Source organism: Erpetoichthys calabaricus, chromosome 2, assembly GCF_900747795.2.
Source record: "Erpetoichthys calabaricus chromosome 2, fErpCal1.3, whole genome shotgun sequence".
Classification (NCBI taxonomy): domain Eukaryota; kingdom Metazoa; phylum Chordata; class Cladistia; order Polypteriformes; family Polypteridae; genus Erpetoichthys; species Erpetoichthys calabaricus.
In genome coordinates, this window is record NC_041395.2 from 39286778 (window position 1) to 39307966 (window position 21189).

The window sequence follows — 21189 nt, forward strand, 5'->3', positions numbered from 1 at the left end:
GTTGTTTAATATTATAACTAGTGCAAGTTTACAGTGAGGAAATTGTACTTATAAGTACAAACAGTTCTACAAGGAGCACTTGATGGACTGATTGAGTGCGTTTATAGTTCTTGGGATGAAACTTTTTCTAAACCGCGAAGTCCATACAGGAAAGTCTCTGAAATGTTTTGCCGTGGCTCAGGCAGCGTCTGCTTCATGCTGTATACCGATAATTCTCTTTCCAATTAGCTGCTGCTGTGATTCCCCACTCAGATACAGTGATGTAAATACTCCGAGTGGTGCAGTGAGAGTAATATGGAAAAAGATGATCTGTTGTGGCAACCCTTAACGGGAGTAGCTGAAAGAAGAAGAAGAAGATGCATTGAGAGTAACAATGCTAAAGCAGTTATGGTATTTGGAATACTATGGCTATTCCCTGGACCATTATATTGCTGCAGGTTAATTACAATCAGATGCATTACTCGAACCCGCATCTGGTCCAACTACCTCTTCTACTGAAGTCTGTGAGGAATTCCTCCACTTTTTCCGTAACAAAATTAAAGATCTAAATAATTCAACTAACATAAATACATCATCTGTTTATATCTCTCCCTGTTTTCCCACTCCATCCAGCTCCTTCTCTAAGTTCTCACCAGTCACATCTGCGTTTGTTAATAACCTGCTTTGTAAGATGAGGCCAACTACTTGTGTACTAGACCCCATCCCCACCACACTACTTTAATCCTGCCTTCATGCCATAATCCCGACTGTTACAACAATAATAAACTCATCCCTTGACACTGGCTCTGTGCCGCTCACTTTTAAAATTGCTTCTGTAACCCCAATGTTAAAAAAGTCTGGCCTTGATGCTGACAATCTTAATAATTTCCGGCCTATTTCCCACTTACCTTTCCTGTCAAAAGTTCTTGAGCGTGTTGTAGCTTCCCATCCATCCATCCATCCATTGTCTCCCGCTTATCCGAGGTCGGGTCGCGGGGGCAGCAGCTTGAGCAGAGATGCCCAGACTTCCCTCTCCCCGGCCACTTCTTCTAGCTCTTCCGGGAGAATCCCAAGGCGTTCCCAGGCCAGTCGAGAGACATAGTCCCTCCAGCGTGTCCTGGGTCTTCCCCGGGGCCTCCTCCCGGTTGGACGTGCCTGGAACACCTCACCAGGGAGGCGTCCAGGAGGCATCCTGATCAGATGCCCGAGCCACCTCATCTGACTCCTCTCGATGCGGAGGAGCAGCGTCTCTACTCTGAGCCCCTCCCGGATGACTGAGCTTCTCACCCTATCTTTAAGGGAAAGCCCAGACACCCTGCGGAGGAAACTCATTTCAGCCACTTGTATTCGCGATCTCGTTCTTTCGGTCACTACCCATAGCTCATGACCATAGGTGAGGGTAGGAACATAGATCGACTGGTAAATTGAGAGCTTCGCCTTGCGGCTCAGCTCCTTTTTCACCATGACAGACTGATGCAACGCCCGCATTACTGCGGATGCCGCACCGATCCGCCTGTTGATCTCACGCTCCATTCTTCCCTCACTCGTGAACAAGACCCCGAGATACTTGAACTCCTCCACTTGGGGCAGGATCTCGCTATCAACCCTGAGAGGGCACTCCACCCTTTTCCGGTTGAGGACCATGGTATCGGATTTGGAGGTGCTGATTCTCATCCCAGCCGCTTCACACTCGGCTGCGAACCGATCCAGAGAGAGCTGAAGATCACGGCCTGATGAAGCAAACAGGACAACATCATCTGCAAAAAGCAGTGACCCAATCCTGAGCCCACCAAACCGGACCCCCTCAACACCCTGGCTGCGCCTAGAAATTCTGTCCATAAAAGTTATGAACAGAATCGGTGACAAAGGGCAGCCCTGGCGGAGTCCAACTCTCACTGGAAACGGGTTCGACTTACTGCCGGCAATGCGGACCAAGCTCTGGCACTGATCGTACAGGGACTGAACAGCCCTTATCAGGGGGGCCGGTACCCCATACTCTCGGAGTACCCCCCACAGGATTCCCCGAGGGACACAGTCGAATGCCTTTTCTAAGTCCACAAAACACATGTAGACTGGTTGGGCAAACTCCCATGCACCCTCCAGGACCCTGCTAAGGGTATAGAGCTGGTCCACTGTTCCACGACCAGGACGAAAACCACACTGTTCCTCCTGAATCCGAGGCTCGACTATCCGACGGACCCTCCTCTCCAGGACCCCTGAATAGACTTTTCCAGGGAGGCTGAGGAGTGTGATCCCTCTGTAGTTGGAACACACCCTCCGATCCCCCTTCTTAAAGAGGGGGACCACCACCCCGGTCTGCCAATCCAGAGGCACTGTCCCTGATGTCCATGCGATGTTGCAGAGGCGTGTCAGCCAAGACAGTCCTACAACATCCAGAGCCTTGAGGAACTCCGGGCGTATCTCATCCACCCCCGGGGCCCTGCCACCAAGGAGTTTTTTGACCACCTCGGTGACCTCAGTCCCAGAGATGGGGGAGCCCACCTCTGAGTCCCCAGGCTCTGCTTCCTCATTGGAAGGCATGTTAATGGGATTGAGGAGGTCTTCGAAGTATTCCCCCCACCGACCCACAACGTCCCGAGTCGAGGTCAGCAGTGCACCGTCCCCACCATATACAGTGTTGACACTGCACTGCTTCCCCTTCCTGAGACGCCGGATGGTGGACCAGAATCTCCTCGAAGCCGTCCGAAAGTCATTCTCCATGGCCTCCCCAAACTCCTCCCACGCCCGAGTTTTTGCCTCAGCAACCACCAAAGCCGCATTCCACTTGGCCTGCCGGTACCTATCAGCTGCCTCCGGGGTACCACAGGACAAAAGGGTCCTGTAGGACTCCTTCTTCAGCTTGACGGCATCCTTCACCGCCGGTGTCCACCAGCGGGTTCGGGGATTGCCGCCACGACAGGCACCGACCACCTTATGGCCACAGCTCCGGACAGCTGCCTGAACAATAGAGGCACGGAACATGGCCCATTCGGACTCAATGTCCCCCACCTCCCTCGGGATGTGGTCGAAGTTCTGCCGGAGGTGGGAGTTGAAGCTACTTCTGACAGGGGGCTCTGCCAGACGTTCCCAGCAGACCCTCACAACACATTTGGGCCTACCACGCCTGAACAGCATCCTCCCCCACCATCGAAGCCAACTCACCACCAGGTGGTGATCAGTTGACAGCTCCGCCCCTCTCTTCACCCGAGTGTCCAAGACATGTGGCCGCAAGTCCGACGACACGACCACAAAGTCGATCATCGAACTGAGGCCTAGGGTGTCCTGGTGCCAAGTGCACATATGAACACCCCTATGCTTGAACATGGTATTCGTTATGGACAATCCGTGACGAGCACAGAAGTCCAATAACAAAACACCGCTCGGGTTCAGATCAGGGGGGCCATTCCTCCCAATCACGCCCTTCCAGGTCTCACTGTCATTGCCCACGTGAGCATTGAAGTCTCCCAGCAGAACGAGGGAGTCCCCAGAAGGTATGCCCTCTAGCACCCCCTCCAGGGACTCCAAAAAGGGTGGGTACTCCGAACTGCTGTTCGGTGCATACGCACAAACAACAGTTAGGACCCGTCCCCCCACCCGAAGGCGAAGGGAGGCTACCCTCGCGTCCACCGGGGTAAACCCCAATGTACAGGCTCCAAGTTGGGGGGCAATAAGTATACCCACACCTGCTCGGCGCCTCTCACCGGGGGCAACTCCAGAGTGGTAGAGAGTCCAGCCCCTCTCAAGGAGATTGGTTCCAGAGTCCAAGCTGTGCGTCGAGGTGAGCCCGACTATATCTAGCCGGAACCTCTCAACTTCGCGCACTAGCTTAGGCTCCTTCCCCTTCAGAGAGGTGACAGTCCACGTCCCAAGAGCCAGTTTCTGTAGCCGAGGATCGGACTGCCAAGGTCCCCGCCTTCGGCCACCACCCAACTCACACTGCACCCGACCTCCTTGGCCCCTCCCATAGGTGGTGAGCCCATGGGAAGGGGGACCCACGTTGACTCTTCGGGCTGTGCCCGGCCGAGCCCCATGGGTGCAGGCCCGGCCACCAGGCGCTCGCCATCAAGCCCCACCTCCAGGCCTGGCTCCAGAGTGGGGCCCCGGTGACCCGCGTCCGGGCAAGGGAAAACGCCGTCCAAAATGGTTTTTCTTCATAGGAGGTTTGTTTAACCGCTCTTTGTCTCATCCCTCACCTAGGACCAGTTTGCCTTGGGTGGCCCTACCAGGGGCATAAAGCCCCGGACAACAGAGCTCCTAGGATCATTGGGACACGCAAACCCCTCCACCACGATAAGGTGACGGTTAAAGGAGGGGGTTGTAGCTTCCCAACTCACCAATTACCTAACCTCTAATAATTTGATGGAACCCTTTCAGTCTGGTTTCAGGGCGCGGCACAGCTGTGAAACTGCTCTGCTACGGATAACCAATGATTTGCTTATGGCAGCAGACTCTGGACAAACTAGCATATTAATTCTGTTAGACCTCAGTGCAGCATTTGACACTGTTAGACATGACATCCTACTGTCCAGAATGGAGAACATGCTGGGTATCTCTGGCACTGCCCTCCAGTGGTTCAAGTCCTATCTGACTGATAGGCAAGAGTTTGTTAGTCTTGGCAACAGCAGATCCAGCTCAGCGCCAGTCACACAAGGAGTCCCTCAGGGCTCGGTCCTCTGCTTTTCTGTATTTATATGCTTCCCCTTGGCCATATTATCCGTAGTTATAGATTGGGTTATCATTTTTATGCAGATGATACTCAGCTCTACTTCAATGTTAAAAGTGGAACTTCATCAGAGCTTTCTCAGCTCACAACATGCCTTAGTGAAATTAAAACCTGGATGGAGCAGAACTCTTTAAAATTAAATTGCAATAAAACTGAACTCCTGCAAATTGGGACTAAAATGCAACTTAATAAAATGAGCTCCTTCCCAGTCCATCTTGGTAGTGACCTCATCAGACCTGCCTCTACTGTAAAAAATCTTGGTGTCATTTTTGATTCCTCCCTCACTTATTCCGCCCACATAAATCACATTAAGAAACTTTCTTACTTTCACCTCCGTAACATATCCCGTGTTCGCTCCTTCCTCTCCTTCTCTAATGCTGAGAAACTTGTCCATGCTTTTATCACATCCCGCATCTATTATTGTAATTCCCTACTGGCAGGTGCCCCTTCTAATCTTATATCACAGCTCCAGCTTATTCAAAACTCAGCTGCAAGAGTCCTTACTCGAACCAGCAGCAGCGAGCACATCACACCCATCCTGCTCCGTCTTCACTGGCTCCCTGTGTCCTACAGAATCGAATATAAAATCCTACTAATAACCTACAAAGCTTTAAATAACCTCGCACCAAACTACATCAGTGACCTCCTCCATCACTATGTGCCTGCCCGCCCACTAAGGTCCTCTGATTCTGGTAATCTTGTTGTGCCCCTCACTAATCTACACTTCATGGGTGACAGGGCCTTCAGCTGTATAGCGCCCAGACTCTGGAATGACCTACCAAAATTAATCAGGTCAGCTGACTCCATGAATTCTTTTAAAGAACAACTCAAAACTCATCTGTTCAGGAAGGCTTTTAGCTCTACTTGACTTTATTACCTTTCTCTCAGTTTACTTCTCTGTCAAGATGCTAATGTAACCTGTGTGTGTGTGTGTGCGAGACCATCAATTATGTTGTCTGTTTTTTTCTCAGAATTTACTGTCTTAATCTTCTTTATTTATTTATCTGGTTTGTACAATGCTATATACTGTATATTCTGCCATTCTTTATTTATTCTGTAAGTGCCTTGAGCATGGGAAAGGCGCTATATAAATAAAATGTATTATTATTATTATTATAAACAATATGCAGTTAGTTTCAGTGTATTTATAAAGCTGCGTCAGGAATGTGGATCTAAGAAAGAAAGGGTGACCACACAGGAACAGTAGCACTGCTTTGACGCTGGGTGCCGCCAGTCTGCAAAACCGAGCAGAGAAATTGCATGCGCCAGGGTACGAGTTACCGTGGAAATGTGCGTGGCTTTACACCAAGTTTAGGTTTTATACATCGCGATTTGAGCGTGGAAACGTTCGTACGCAACATTTCTGTGCGTACGCACCGTTTATACATGAGGCCCCTGTTGTTGCATCACAGCCTCTGGAGTTTGTTTTGTTTTGTATTCCCTGCTACACCTCCCATGTATTGTGACTGAACAGGTGGGACTCTATGCTCCTCTTATGGCCCGTGTTGGCTTTTTTAATTCCACTTTTCAGAGCAGCTCGGGCAGCCCTGTACAGAGCTCCGTCACCTGACCTGAAGGCAGCGTCACAGGCTATGAGAAGTGTACGGACCTGGCTGGTCATCCAGTGTTTCTGGTTTGGGAAAACCCGAATGTTTTTGTCCAGAGTCATATTTCCGATGCAGAATCTGATATAGTCCAGTACCGTTCCTGTGAATGTTTCCAGCTCTTGGTGTTCAACTAGGAGGTAGGTAGTTGGAATTGCAGCCCCAAGTGGAGCATGTGGCCAGCACTGAAGGGTAAGAGGTCGCTCCAGCTGAGCACACCAGGAGCCGGAATGTCCTACTGCTTTGAGTGGTTCCTGCAGAAGGCTGAGGAACAGCAGTGGGATGACGGAGCTAGATTCATTGTGGGGTTTGCTACTTAATCCTCAGGGTGGTGGTGGTGGGAGGAGCTCAAGCCTGTTACAGTGGGGCAAAAAAGTATTTAGTCAGCCACCAATTGTGCAAGTTCTCCCACTTAAAAAAGATGAGAGAGGCCTGTAATTTTCATCATAGGTATACCTCAACTATGAGAGACAAAATGAGAAAAAAAATCCAGAAAATCACATTGTCTGATTTTTAAATAATTTATTTGCAAATTATGGTGGAAAATAAGTATTTGGTCACCTACAAACAAGCAAGATTTCTGGCTCTCACAGACCTGTAACTTCTTCTGTAAGAGGCTCCTCTGTCCTCCACTCAATACCTGTATTAATGGCACCTGTTTGAACTCGTTATCAATATAAAAGACACCTGTCCACAACCTCAAACAGTCACACTCCAAACTCCACTATCGCCAACACCAAAGAGCTGTCAAAGGACACTAGAAACAAAATTGTAGACCTGCACCAGGCTGGGAATACTGAATCTGCAATAGGTAAGCAGCCTGGTGTGAAGAAATCAACTATGGGAGCAATTATTAGAAAATGGAAGACATACAAGACCACTGATAATCTCCCTCGATCTGGGGCTCCACGCAAGATCTCATCTCGTGGGGTCAAAATGATCACAAGAACGGTGAGCAAAAACTCCCAGAACCACACGGGGGGACCTAGTGAATGACCTGCAGAGAGCTGGGACCAAAGTAACAAAGGCTACCATCAGTAACACACTACGCCGCCAGGGACTCAAATCCTGCAGTGCCAGACGTGTCCCCCTGCTTAAGCCAGTACATGTGCAGGCCCGTCTGAAGATTGCTAGAGAGCATTTGGATGATCCAGAAGAGGATTGGGAGAATGTCATATGGTCAGATGAAAGAAACTCTACTTGTCGTGTTTGGAAGAGAAAGAATGCTGAGTTGCATCCAAAGAACACCATACCTACTGTAAAGTATGGGGGTGGAAACATCATGCTTTGGGGCTGTTTTTCTGCAAATGGACCAGGACGACTGATCCGTGTAAAGGAAAGAATGAATGGGGCCATGTATCGTCAGATTTTGAGTGAAAACCTCCTTCCATCAGCAAGGGCATTGAAGATGAAACATAGCTGGGTCTTTCAGCATGACAATAATCCCAAACACACCGCCCGGGTAACGAAGGAGTGGTCTTCATAAGAAGCATTTCAAGGTCCTGGAGTGGCCTAGCCAGTCTCCAGATCTCAACCCCATAGAAAATCTTTGGAGGGAGTTGAAAGTCCGTGTTGCCCAGCGACAGCCCCAAAACATCACTGCTCTAGAGGAGATCTGCATGGAGGAATGGGCCAAAATACCAGCAACAGTGTGTGAAAACCTTGTGAAGACTTACAGAAAACGTTTGACCTCTGTCATTGTCAACAAAGGGTATATAACAGAGTATTGAGGTGAACTTTTGTTATTGACCAAATATTCTATTTTCAACCATAATTTGCAAATAAATTCTTTAAAAATCAGACAATGCGATTTTTTGGATTTTTTTTCTCATTTTGTCTCTCATAGTTGAGGTATACCTATGATGAAAATTACAGGCCTCTCTCATCTTTTTAAGTGGGAGAACTTGAACAATTGGTGGCTGACTAAATACTTTTTTGCCCCACTGTATAATGGATGACTATGCTGTTGGCAGGCATCTCTACTGTCTGAGCAGACAAGGTTGGGTAAGAAGCAGAGATGTGGTTTTTACAGTGGAAGTACCATAGCTCATGGTTCTTTTATAGGAAGGATGCCGCCCTGTGATTTTAACCTTGTTTTCATCATTGGATTGTTTATTTATTTATTGTCTTTTAACCACAACCAGCACACCTGTTTTTATCCAGAATTATTTATTTTTTTATGAAGAGATTGCACTGTACAGTTTTCACCTTGTTCAGGTTTGTTAATAAAAGGACCAAGTACTTTTACCCCTTGCTCTGTCAAGTGTCCTCATTGCCCAGCTCATCCTGATCCCCATCCCGATCATGATCATGCTGCAGGCACCTGGGTCATCACACCCTGTCAAGGAATCTGATGTCATTGATTATGATGTTCTGAAACTATGTTGCACCAGACTTAAATGTATAAGCCTTTTTTAGTCTTTCATCATTGGGGGATTTAAACTGTGGTGAAAATTTAACAGTGAACTCAATTTTGGTTAGATGATTTTAATGTTTCTTCTTTTGGTCATATTATTCAGTCATTATGTTGTTTTTTTACATAAACTAAACACAAGAAAATAACCAGGTATATCAGAACTGCTGAGATCAAGCTGATTATTCAACCACTTTATGGCTGAGCTAGGAAGTACAAGGTTATGTTTGTGTCTTACCCCTTTCCTTTTTAAAGAGAAGGCAGTAGATATTGAAAGCCCATATTTTTCTTGCCATTAAATGAGTGACAGAGAACTCTTCAGGCAGAATATATTAACAAATTTAACAAATTACTGACTACATAATGCATTCACACAAAAATGTAGATTTGTATTGGCACACGGTAAAACAAAACAGTTTCAAACTGATAAACAAAAGTGTATCCTAATAATATGTGTCCATTAATATTATTGCTGATCTATGGTAAATTGACAGAAGAGAATGGGAAAACAAACTCAAGTCAGCAGCATCCCTGGAGAAAATAAACCTCTGGGGATCAAAAGACAACATTAGACCAGAGTCAGAGACCTTAGCTAACTAGCCACTAACCCCTCCTGGACATTCTGTGTTACAAGTCTTTGCTAGATAGTCAGATCTTTTTATCGTTTCATTCCAAGGCTCCTAATGTCTACAGTGCCTTTCCCCTGGGCAGGAAAAAACTTTTAAAGTAGAGCAGCAGGACCACATGCTTCAGCAAGATTCAGAGAAGAGAAACAGAATAGAAAATGCTTAATTAATATATTTCATTGTTTATTTTTTTGCCCAAAAAAGATGGACAAGACGTGAAGAATCAGAGTTCTATCGTGTGGTCTCCACATTTGGGGTTGAAATAGATCCAGAGTCTGGCTTGTTTGATTGGAGGCGTTTTAGGACCTTTGCTCGCCTAGACAAGAAGACTGATGAAAGTCTGGTTCGCTATTATCATGCATTCCTTGCCATGTGTCGGAGGGTTTGCCATTTGCCACAGTCTGTAGCAGAAGGTGAGTTTTTTTTTGGCAATGTAGTAGCTACAACTAAACAAATTAATGACATGAGTATTGTGATCTTTGCTAGTTTGTAAATAATGCTTACATAGGAGCACCAGTACTGTAACAAAATAGTATATACTAATCATGTGAGACTTGTCACTGAATTATATTAGGTCTTGAAATTACCCATAAGCACAGTGACCACTCTCAGATCCTTTATGCTGTGGCCATTACTGTTAAAGTGTGCTGACACTGAAAGATCAACACTGCTCTGATTGATCAAGGAACAGAGAAAATGGGAATACAAACTTCTGCATAAATTCAATACTCTACAAAATGGTTTGAATAGAGACAAGAGTTTTATGACCAGATACAGTGCATCCGGAAAGTATTCACGGCGCATCACTTTTTCCACATTTTGTTATGTTACAGCCTTATTCCAAAATGGATTAAATTCATTTTTTTCCTCAGAATTCTACACACAACACCCCATAATGACAACGTGAAAAAAAGTTTACGTGAGATTTTTGCAAATTTATTAAAAATAAAAAAATTGAGAAAGCACATGTACATAAGTATTCACAGCCTTTACCTTGAAGCTCAAAATTGAGATCAGGTGCATCCTGTTATCCCTGATCATCCTTGAGATGTTTCTGCAGTTTAATTGGAGTCCACCTGTGGTAAATTCAGTTGATTGGACATGATTTGGAAAGGCACACATCTGTCTATATAAGGTCCCACAGTTGACAGTTCATGTCAGAGCACAAACCAAGCATGAAGTCAAAGGAATTGTCCGTAGACCTCAGAGACAGGATTGTCTTGAGGCACAAATCTGGGGAAGGTTACAGAAAAATTTCTGCTGCTTTGAAGGTCCCAATGAGCACAGTGGCCTCCATCATCCGTAAGTGGAAGAAGTTCGAAACCACCAGGACTCTTCCTAGAGCTGGCCGGCCATCTAAACTGAGCGATCGGGGGAGAAGGGCCTTAGTCAGGGAGGTGACCAAGAACCCGATGGTCACTCTGTCAGAGCTCCAGAGGTCCTCTGTGGAGAGAGGAGAACCTTCCAGAAGAACAACCATCTCTGCAGCAATCCACCAATCAGGCCTATATGGTAGACTGGCCAGACAGAAGCCACTCCTTAGTAAAAGGCACATGGCAGCCCGACTGGAGTTTGCCAAAAGGCACCTGAAGGACTCTCAGACCATGAGAAAGAAAATTCTCTGGTCTGATGAGACAAAGATTGAACTCTTTAGTGTGAATGCCAGGCGTCATGTTTGGAGGAAACCAGGCACCGCTCATCACCAGGCCAATACCATCCCTACAGTGAAGCTTGGTGGTGGCAGCATCATGCTGTGGGGATGTTTTTCAGCGGCAGGGACTAGGAGACTAGTCAGGATAAAGGGAAAGATGACTGCAGCAATGTACAGAGACATCCTGGATGAAAACCTGCTCCAGAGCGCTCTTTACCTCAGACTGGGGTGACGGTTCATCTTTCTGCAGGACAACAATCCTAAGTACACAGCCAAGATATCAAAGGAGTGGTTTCAGGACAACTCTGTGAATGTCCTTGAGTGGCCCAGCCAGAGCCCAGACTTGAATCCAATTGAACATCTCTGGAGAGATCTTAAAATGTCTGTGCACCAACGCTTCCCATCCAATCTGATGGAGCTTGAGAGGTGCTGCAAAGAGGAATGGGCAAAACTGGCCAAGGATAGGTGTGCCAAGCTTGTGGCATCATATTCAAAAAGACTTGAGGCTGTAATTGCTGCCAAAGGTGCATCGACAAAGTACAGTGATCCCTCGCTATATCGCGCTTTGTCTTTCGCGGCTTTACTCCATCACGGATTTTAAATGTAAGCATATGTGAATATATATCGCGGATTTTTCACTGCTTCGCGGATGTCTGCGGTCTACAGTACGTGTGCTTCCTCAGTTGATTTGCCCATTTGAATTGAAACAAGGGACGCTATTGGTGGATGGCTGAGAAGCTACCCAATCAGAGCATGCGGTTAAGTTCCTGTGTGCTGCTGATTGGCTCAGCGATGGAGTGCTGCATTAACCAGGAAGTACTAATCTCACTCATTCAGAATTAACGTGCACAAGCGCCAACAGAAGATGCAAATGATTGCAGAAAAGGTAAAAGTTTTGGATATGTTGAAGGAAGGAAACAGCTACACCGCTGCAGGACACCATTACAGCATAAATGAGTCCACGATTCTTTTTATTTAAAAAGGAGGAAAAGCATATAAGATCTACGGCTGCAGTGTCTTTTAACCAGGGCGCAACATGAGTTGCATGTGGACGTTGTAAGGCAGTAGTCTGGATGGAACCTGCTTTAGGGATTTGGATTGAAGAGTGATGGAAGAAGAACAACGGCGGTGTTAAACAGTCGCCTGAAGAGGCTCCTTTATAAGAGCTCTAACGCTATCCTTTGTTGTGCAGTAAAATTAAAGTCGTCATGTCATTGTTGGTGAGTAACCATAATTATTTACGTACAATACTTATTACATGTACATAGTTTAGTGTCACTGTACACACATTTTATTGTATACAATTTTTCTTGCATTGTACGTATTTATTGATGGTGGCCTGTCTGTCGTAATGGCTGTAACATATGTGATATCGGAGACGCTCGATATCTTTAAAATAATATTTAGGTTTTACTGTATGTAAACTGTGTTTACATACATAATTTCAACGAATCTTACCTAATATCTAAGAGAATACAAAGGGTTTATGCTGTATAATTGTGCGTGAAATGTTTATAATAGTGTGGGAGAGTTTATAAGGGCTTAAAATATATAAAAATAACCACATGAACATATGGTTTCTACTTCGTGGATTTTCTTATTTCGCGGGTGGCTCTGGAACGCAACCCCCGCGATGGAGGAGGGATTACTGTATTGAGCAAAGGCTGTGAATACTTATGTACATGGGATTTCTCAGTTTTTTTATTTTTAATAAATTTGCAAAAACCTCAAGTACACTTTTTTCACATTGTCATTATGGGGTGTTGTGTGTAGAATTCTGAGGATAAAAATGAATTTAATCCATTTTGGAATAAGGCTGTAACATAACAATATGTGGAAAAAGTGATGCGCTGTGAATACTTTCTGGATGCACTGTATGTGGACTAACAGACTGATAGGTCTCTGATGTAGTCAGGTGGTCAATTTTACAGACAATGCACTTCAAAAAAAAAAAAAAAAAAACCTTACAGGACTTTCTCTAGTGATTGTTATGTCTACATTTTATTAGTTCATTGTTCTCTTCTTTCAGGGTTAATTCATCTAAGGTTTATTAATTTTGCTAACATTTGAACAAAAAGGTTGTTAAGATGAAAGAAAAAAAACACTTTGCTGTCCCTGTATAAGCTAGAGTATTTTTCAGTTTCTTTGTTACACCTTGCCTGATGAAGGGGCCTTAGCTGCCTCGAAAGCATGCATTTGTAATCTATTTAGTTAGCCAATAAAAGGTGTCATTTCACCCTACTTTCTCCTATATGAAACTATGGCTAACACGGTACAATACTCTACTGCTAAGTAAATTTTATGTTAGTATAATAGTTTTGATTCCTTGACAACTTTCCAACAATGAAAAAAAACAATCTTTTTTTTTTTTTTATGGCGACCACAGAATATACATTAATAGAGTGCTCTGTGAAGCAAATGAGTACAGTTCTAACTAATAAAGCTAAATGCGAGTTCAATTTTTGCTTTATAATTAAATGAACTTTCTGCATGAGCTACCAGGAATTTATAATACACAAGTTCAGTATTACTGCATTCCCTAGATTAGAACCCATTGATAAAGAAAGTAATCAATTACAAAGTGGAAATATATGTGCAGTGTTGATTTCCCTCTTCTCTCTTTTTTTCTTAGTGCCTCCAGATATCTCATTGTCTGTTGCCCCAATCACTGAAGAACGTGCTTCCCGTACCCTATACCGAATTGACCTCTTGCGTAAAATCCGTGAACAAGTTTTGCGGCACCCTCTCCTTGATGAACGACTGAACTCTATTGTACAGCCAAGCCCTGAACTGCCAGACTGGTGGCGTTGCCCTCAGCATGATAGAGAACTTTTAATAGGTGCAGCCCGATATGGTGTAAGCCGAACTGACCAGACTTTTCTTCCAGATCCAGTGTTTACATTTCACCAGGCCAGAATGGCTTACCTGCACCAGAACAGGGCTTCACAATCCAGAAGCTCCACTCCTCTGCTTCTACAACAGCAAAATGCATGTTCCTCCAACTCTGCCTCGCCTCTACCAGACATATCAAGAGGATGGAGCCTGGAAGCGGAACAAGAGGGATTAAGCACACCTGACTCCCAACGGGAGAGGGCAAGGCCTCCTAGACCTGCTGAGCAGCCACTCTTTCCATTAATTGGTGGCATATCAGGCAGTTATTCTGGAATTTCAGGGAACAATCTTCCTCCACGCTCTTTGTTTGACAAGCAAAAAGAAAGGTGGGATTGCAAGCAGGTAGAAAATGTTGACTCAGACTCTGACTCGGATAAAGAAGACTGTTCTTCATCTAGCACATCTACTAACAATTCGGGATCATCGGATGACAGTGACACAGAAAAAGAAGATAAGATTGGCAGTAAGTAAAATAAGATTTACATTAGTTTTATTAGCTTTGCAAGTCAAGATATCATTTATTCTAAATATATGGTGTTGGAGGAGGAACAACGTGTTAATAGGTGAAAAGAGGGAACCCCTATGCTTTCTTGTACAAATTAGGAATAAGGAAAAAGAAAAATTAATAAATGTATGTTTTGTCTTGGTAGAGTAATATATTGCTCTACTTTCCCCTTTGTATTATTAAGATGTAGTCTCTGTCAGAACGCCTCAAATCCCACAGACTTACCACTGTTTATAAGGCATTATAGTATATAACTTCTCCCCACCTTCCCTTCTATATCTATAACCTCAGGCACTTAGGTATAGTAAAAGACGAGCAGGAGTTAAATTACAATTTAAACAATGTATTATTGGTAATATTCATAAATAATAACAATATGCAAAGTACTTTTGAATATTGGCAACCATACAACCTGATTAAATGGTGATGTGTAGTTTCAAGCGGCACACAGACTTGTTAGTTACTTAAAAATGTCTCTAGTTCATTTGTGGTCAGCTTTCAGCCACATGTCTGTTCAGTATGGCTGCCGAGCTGTTCTCTCCATTGTGTTGTCCTTTCAGTTCATCAGTTTGGTAAGAGATGCTTCTTCATCGGATGTTAGTAAGAGAGAGAGTGAGGTTAACCAAGCAAATTTTATAGATGTTCTGTCCAACCCCTACAGCCAGTAGGGCGTTGTGGTACTTAAAGGCTTCTGATACAAGCCAATTCCAAACAGCCATACTTCAGACCAATGGGGGAATAGAACATCTTAACACCTGCCCCCAAACCATATGTTAAGGTAAAGCTTGGCAGTTAGGCAGCCTGGCTTTCTTGCAGGGGTTAAAGGGAGAGACTTCAGAGAAACATTAGCCAAATTTGTTTCAGGCACTTCCACCCAACTCTGTCAAAAAATTCAGTCGTAAAGGGGGGGGGGGGCTTGGGGGGGGTAAACAATGAATGCTTCTAACTAATGTAACACTAAATTACATTGCCTAACAGACAAATAAAGATATACAAAATATTTATCAAGTTATATGCAATATCTTAAATCACAACAGTATATCATTAGTAAGGTAGTGGTTTGTCATGTATAGATTATGAAGAAATAATTTTAAATGGACAGGATCATTACTTTTTAGATTGCCACCTGTAATGAAGTGCATGTGAACTGCATCGTTACGTATTGCAGGTGTTGAAAGAAAACAAGAAAAACCATTAAGATATTCTTGTCCACAGTTAAATTATTCATCCGACAATGCTGTAAAGCACCTTTGCTGAGGGAAAAAAGAAATGCTCCTGTGTAAGTTAAAATCTCCAGTGAGTAATCAGTATTTGAGAAGCATATCTTTTCAGGGCATAATATTTTAGAATATACACATCTAGATACATTTCTACCTCAGCTCCATGACTTGTTATATTGTTCCAGATTCCCACAACCGTTTGTGTGGAAGCGTGTTTTCTTCTGTCTTAAATGCATTTGCCTTTAATTTCCAATGTACCGGTACTTAACTGGTTTGCAGTTTAACTAAAAGAATCCTGAGAGACTGTTTTTTGATGTCTTTGAGAAATTTGATAACCCGGATTAAATCCTCAAAAGGCTTCCTCAGTTTGAGACTAAAAAGTTTTAATTTCCTCTTGCTTCTCTAAGTAGGACCAACTTAGAGTTCAAGATATCTGCGTGTTTGTTTTTTTTCCTGTAAAGCATCTATGACTGCCTTGTCCTTTTTACCGTATAACCTAACATTTTAATGGCCTTTTTAATTGCTTCTGTACATTGGATAGCTGCTGACAAAGTTACTACCACTACATTTTACTTAATAGGCACCTTTCTTAGCACTCAAGGTCACCTTACAATGAAATGAAATAACATTAGTAAAATAAAAACAAAGAGAATGATAAATTAAAAAGCAATAATTAGCAAACAAAGATAACAGGTAGTAACAGTGCAAAATTCACAATTGTTATGCCAGTTTGAAAAGATAAGTTTTGAGGACAGTTTTAAAATGTGATATTTAATCAAGCTGACATATATGAGAGGGAAGAGAATTCCAGAGTTGAGGAGCATTAAAGGACGCTCGAGCTCCCAGAGCACTGAGTTTGATGTGCGGTACTGAAAGTAGAGCTGCAGATGAGGATCTGAGTGAGCGAGAGGGAGTGTCAGTCTGTAGGAGATCAGTGAGGTTGGGGGGGAGCAAGACAGTGGAGATCTTTAGAAATCTATATTTTTTAGAACAGGGAATTGAAATGCTTTGAAGTCCCAGCATATTTTTTTCAACATCAAAAAGTTGTAAACTCTAGGTTATAATAAAAGTGATATTCCTTTATCTACTCCCTAAATACCCTTTTTGTAACAATGTGTAAAAGAGAGTGATTGTGTTTTTCTTAGTTTAATATACGAGCTGCTAATTTCTTTTAATGTTTTTTTACTTTATGTACAGTACTATAGTGTTGTTTGATATGGACTATCAGTGAGTAATAAAAAAAAATTAGCCTAAAATTTCCATGGTTTTAATTCATAAAAAATACATAGCTCAGAGCTTGAAATTCATATGGTTTAGAAAGGTGGATTTTTTTTGGCCTAGATAGATAGATAGATAGATAGATACATACTCACTCACTCACTCACTCACTCACTCACTCACTCACTCACTCACTCACTCACTCACTCACTCACTCACTCACTCAATCAATCAATCAATCAATCAATCAATCCCAGGGGGAATTTCACATACTCCAGCAGCAAAAAAATATTAAATTAAAGAGTAATAAAAAATGCAGGTAAAAAACAGACAATAACTTGAATAATGTTCAACGTTTACCCCCTCTGGTGGAATTGAAGAGTCGCATAGTTTGGGGGAGGAATGATCTTCTCAGTCTGTCAGTGGAGCAGGACAGTGACAGCAGTCTGTCGCTGAAACTGCTCCTCTGTCTGGAGATGACACTGTTTAATGGATGTAGTGGATTCTCCATAATTGATAGGAGCCTGCTGAGTGCCCGTTGCTCTGCTACGGATGTCAAACCGTCCAGCTCTATGCCAACAATAGAGCCTGCCTTCCTCACCAGTTTGTCCAGGCGTGAGGCATCCTTCTTCTTAATGCTGCCTCCCCAGCACACCACTGCGAAGAAGAGGGCACTCGCCACAACCATCTGATAGAACATCTGCAGCATCTTACTGCAGATGTTGAAGGATGCCAGTCTTCTAAGGAAGTACAGGCGGCTCTGTCCTTTCTTGCACAGAGAATCAGTATTGGCAGTCCAGTCCCAATTTATCGTCCATCTGCACTCCCAGGTATTTATAGGTCTGCACCCTCTGCACACAGTCACCTCTGATGATCATGGGGTCCATGAGAGGCCTGGGTCTCCTAAAATCCACCACCAGTTCTTTGGTTTTGCTGGTGTTCAGTTGTAGGTGGTTTAAGTCGCACCATTTAACAAAGTCCTTGATGAGGTTTCTATACTCCTCCTCCTGCCCACTCCTGATGCAGCCCACGATAGCAGTGTCGTCAGCAAACTTTTGCACGTGGCAGGACTCCGAGTTATATTGGAAGTCCGATGTATATAGGCTGAATAGGACCGGAGAAAGTACAGTCCCCTGCGGCGCTCCTGTGTTGCTGACCACAATGTCAGATCTGCAATTCCCGAGACGCACATACTGAGGTCTGTTTGTAAGATAGTCCACGATCCATGCCACCAGGTATGAATCTACTCACATCTCTGTCAGCTTGTCCCTAAGGAGCAGAGGTTGGATGGTGTTGAAGGCGCTAGAGAAGTCTAGAAACATAATTCTTACAGCGCCACTGCCTTTGTCCAAGTGGGAGAGGGATCAATGTAGCATATAGATGATGGCATCTTCCGCTCCCATCTTCTCCTGGTATGCGAACTGCAGAGGGTCGAGGGCATGTTGGACCTGTGGCCTCAGGTGGTGAAGCAGCAGCCGCTCCATGGTCTTCATCACATGTGATGTTAGAGCGACAGGCCGGAAGTCATTCAGCTCACCAGGACGTGAAACCTTTGGGACTGGGGTGATGCAAGATGTTTTCCAAAGCCTCGGGACTTTCCCCTGTTCCAGGCTCAGGTTGAAGATGCGCTGTAGAGGACCCCCTAGCTCTGATGCACAGACCTTCAGCAGTCGTGGCGATACTCCATCTGGACCTGCTGCTTTGCTGGCACGAAGTTTCCTCAGCTCTCTGCTCACTTGCGCTGCTGTAATTGTGGGTGGGGATGTCTCTCCTATGTTGGTATCAGCAGAAGGATGTGTAGAGAGTGCAGTACTCCGAGGTGAGAGTGGGTTAGGGTGGTCAAACCTGTTAAAGAAGATGTTCATTTGGTTTGCTCTCTTCACGTCTCTCTCAACGGTGGTACCCCGCTTCGAGCTGCAGCCAGTGATGATCTTCATCCCATCCCACACTTCCTTCATGCTGTTGTTCTGCAACTTCTGCTCCAGCTTTCTCATGTACTGCTCCTTCGCCGCCCTGAGCTGGACTCGGAGTTCCTTCTGCACGCGCTTGAGCTCATGCTGATCACCGTCTTTAAAGGCTCTTTTCTTCTGGTTCAAAAGGCCCTTGATGTCACTTTTAATCCATGGCTTGTTGTTAGCATAGCAGCGTACAGTTCTTACTGGAACTACAATGTCCATACAGAAGTTGATGTAGTCAGTAGTGCAGTCAACAACCTCCTCAATGTTCTCACTATGTGATCCCTGCAGGATATCCCAGTCTGTAGTTCCAAAACATTGTCTCAGAGCATTCTCAGCCTCCGGGGTCCACTTCCGGAATGATCGTGTGGTTACAGGTAGGACTCTCACTTTTGGTTTGTAGTGAGGCTGAAGCAGAACCAGGTTATGATCTCCTTTCCCAAGCGCAGGCAGCGGGGTGGCACTGTATGCGTCTTTAACATTTGCATACAGTAAATCAATAGTCTTATTTCCCCGAGTGTTGCAGTCCACATACTGGGAGAATGCAGGTAATGTTTTGTCCAGCGTCACATGGTTAAAGTCTCCAGCGATTAGCACAAGTGCCTCGGGGTGCTGCGTTTGTAACTTAGCAACAGCAGAATGGATGATGTCACTCGCTGACTCCACGTCCGCCCGAGGAGGAATATACACGATGACAACAATGACATGTCCAAACTCTCTGGGCAAGTAATAGGGACGCAGACTTATGGCCAACAGTTCGATGTCCCTGCAGCAAGTGGAGATTTTGACTTTAACATGTCCAGAGTAACACCACCGTGTATTAACATAGAGAGCGAGTCCTCCTCCTTTGTGCTTCCCACAGGTACTTGCGTCTCTGTCCGCTCTAACTGTGCTAAACCCGGGTAGCTCCACATTAGCATCTGGGATGGTGTTAGTTAGCCACGTTTCGCAGAAACACAACAAACTGCATTCTCTGTAGGTTCTGACATTTTTCACCAGCGCAGCCAGTTCGTCGATCTTATTTGAGATTGAGTTCACATTCCCCAGAATAACAGAAGGCACCAAAGGCTTAAAACGCCACTTTCTCGCAAGCCGTTTCATTTTTAGCTTAGTGCCGGCTCTGCTGCCACGATACCGCCTTCTTACCTCGTCGGGTAAATAGGAATTTTAGTAAGGTTTATAAACAGTGGTTTGATCATCATGGACTACCTGGTTTGTATTGCCATGTGCACATACTAACTTTAATCATTTACAGTTTTCCATCAGTTAACTCAAAAATAAACACTGCTTAAAACCAGTACTAAAAACTGAAAACATTATGTCATTGCCATACAAATTAGTATCAAAATTTGTAGAAACTCTTTAAAGAAGCTTTTATAGTAGCACAAATTTCAAATCAGGTTTGTATGAAAATCACATTGTCAAGTGTTTTTTGCTGGCCTGAGATTGCATTAGAATATGGAGGAGACAATAGATGGTTAGTAACACTTAAAAGAGGAAAATAGTATTTAATGGAAAGTCAAATAAGTCAAATTAACTAAGATTTCAAAATGTAATCCCATAATTGAATGTGACTTAAATAACATAAAATAGGATACATTTTGTAGTATTTTAAATAAATACATAGGTAATTAAATAAGTATATCATGCAAAATGACAAATAATAATAAAAATATATTATGAAAGTTTAAATTTCAAGGTATAGTTCATGTTGTGTATGTGGTGTCATTGAAGTATTAAATCCACCCTAATAAAAGGACAAGTGTCCTTATATCTGTCTGTGTGTCCTTCTGATTGCTGTCCTTTTCCATTCTTAAAGATGGCAGATCTCAAACATTTTTAGTAATGGAATGTATTGCATTTATCATTCCAGCAGATGACGCATCATAAACATTAAAACATTTATGAACACCGTACCAAATGGCATATAACAGATGTGCATTGCATGGTGCACTACAAACATTAATGCTGAGGTCTACATTTCTTACTTGGGGTTCAGCCCATCTTAGACGGGTGATAAATTCATAAATATGTACTTTTTGTGACTCATTTAATTATGTTTACATATAATTTTATTATGAATTGGTCAGAAATATTCCTTGATGATTCAGGTGCAGAAAAGAGTCTATAATTTTATTTGAAAATTCTGTAGCGAATGTTCATTTTTATGTGTATATTAATGGCATTGTGATTTTCATCTGAGAGGTGAAAGCTTTTTGTGAGTAATGAAATTGTGAGAGGAGTGAATGTTCATTTTCATCTAATTAGTGTAATGGTTTTCAACATGAGAATGGTGCAATATAAATAAAATGTAATAATAACATGCTATTGAAGAACAACATTTCTAGAATACTATTCATTAAGCGTGTTTTATTTATTGTATATTACAAAAAGAATGAATGA

General features: G+C 43.7%; 1 protein-coding gene across 1 annotated transcript in view; it reads left to right on the plus strand.

Annotated features, from left to right (window-relative positions):
• chd8 (chromodomain helicase DNA binding protein 8) overlaps positions 1 to 21189 on the plus strand; it is a 154526-nt gene that overhangs the window by 117369 nt on the left and 15968 nt on the right. Inside the window, exons 32-33 of the mRNA XM_028793628.2 lie at positions 9550 to 9758; positions 13629 to 14351. Of these exons, the coding sequence (XP_028649461.1) occupies positions 9550 to 9758; positions 13629 to 14351 (932 nt within the window). The remainder of the gene's footprint in view (positions 1 to 9549; positions 9759 to 13628; positions 14352 to 21189) is intronic.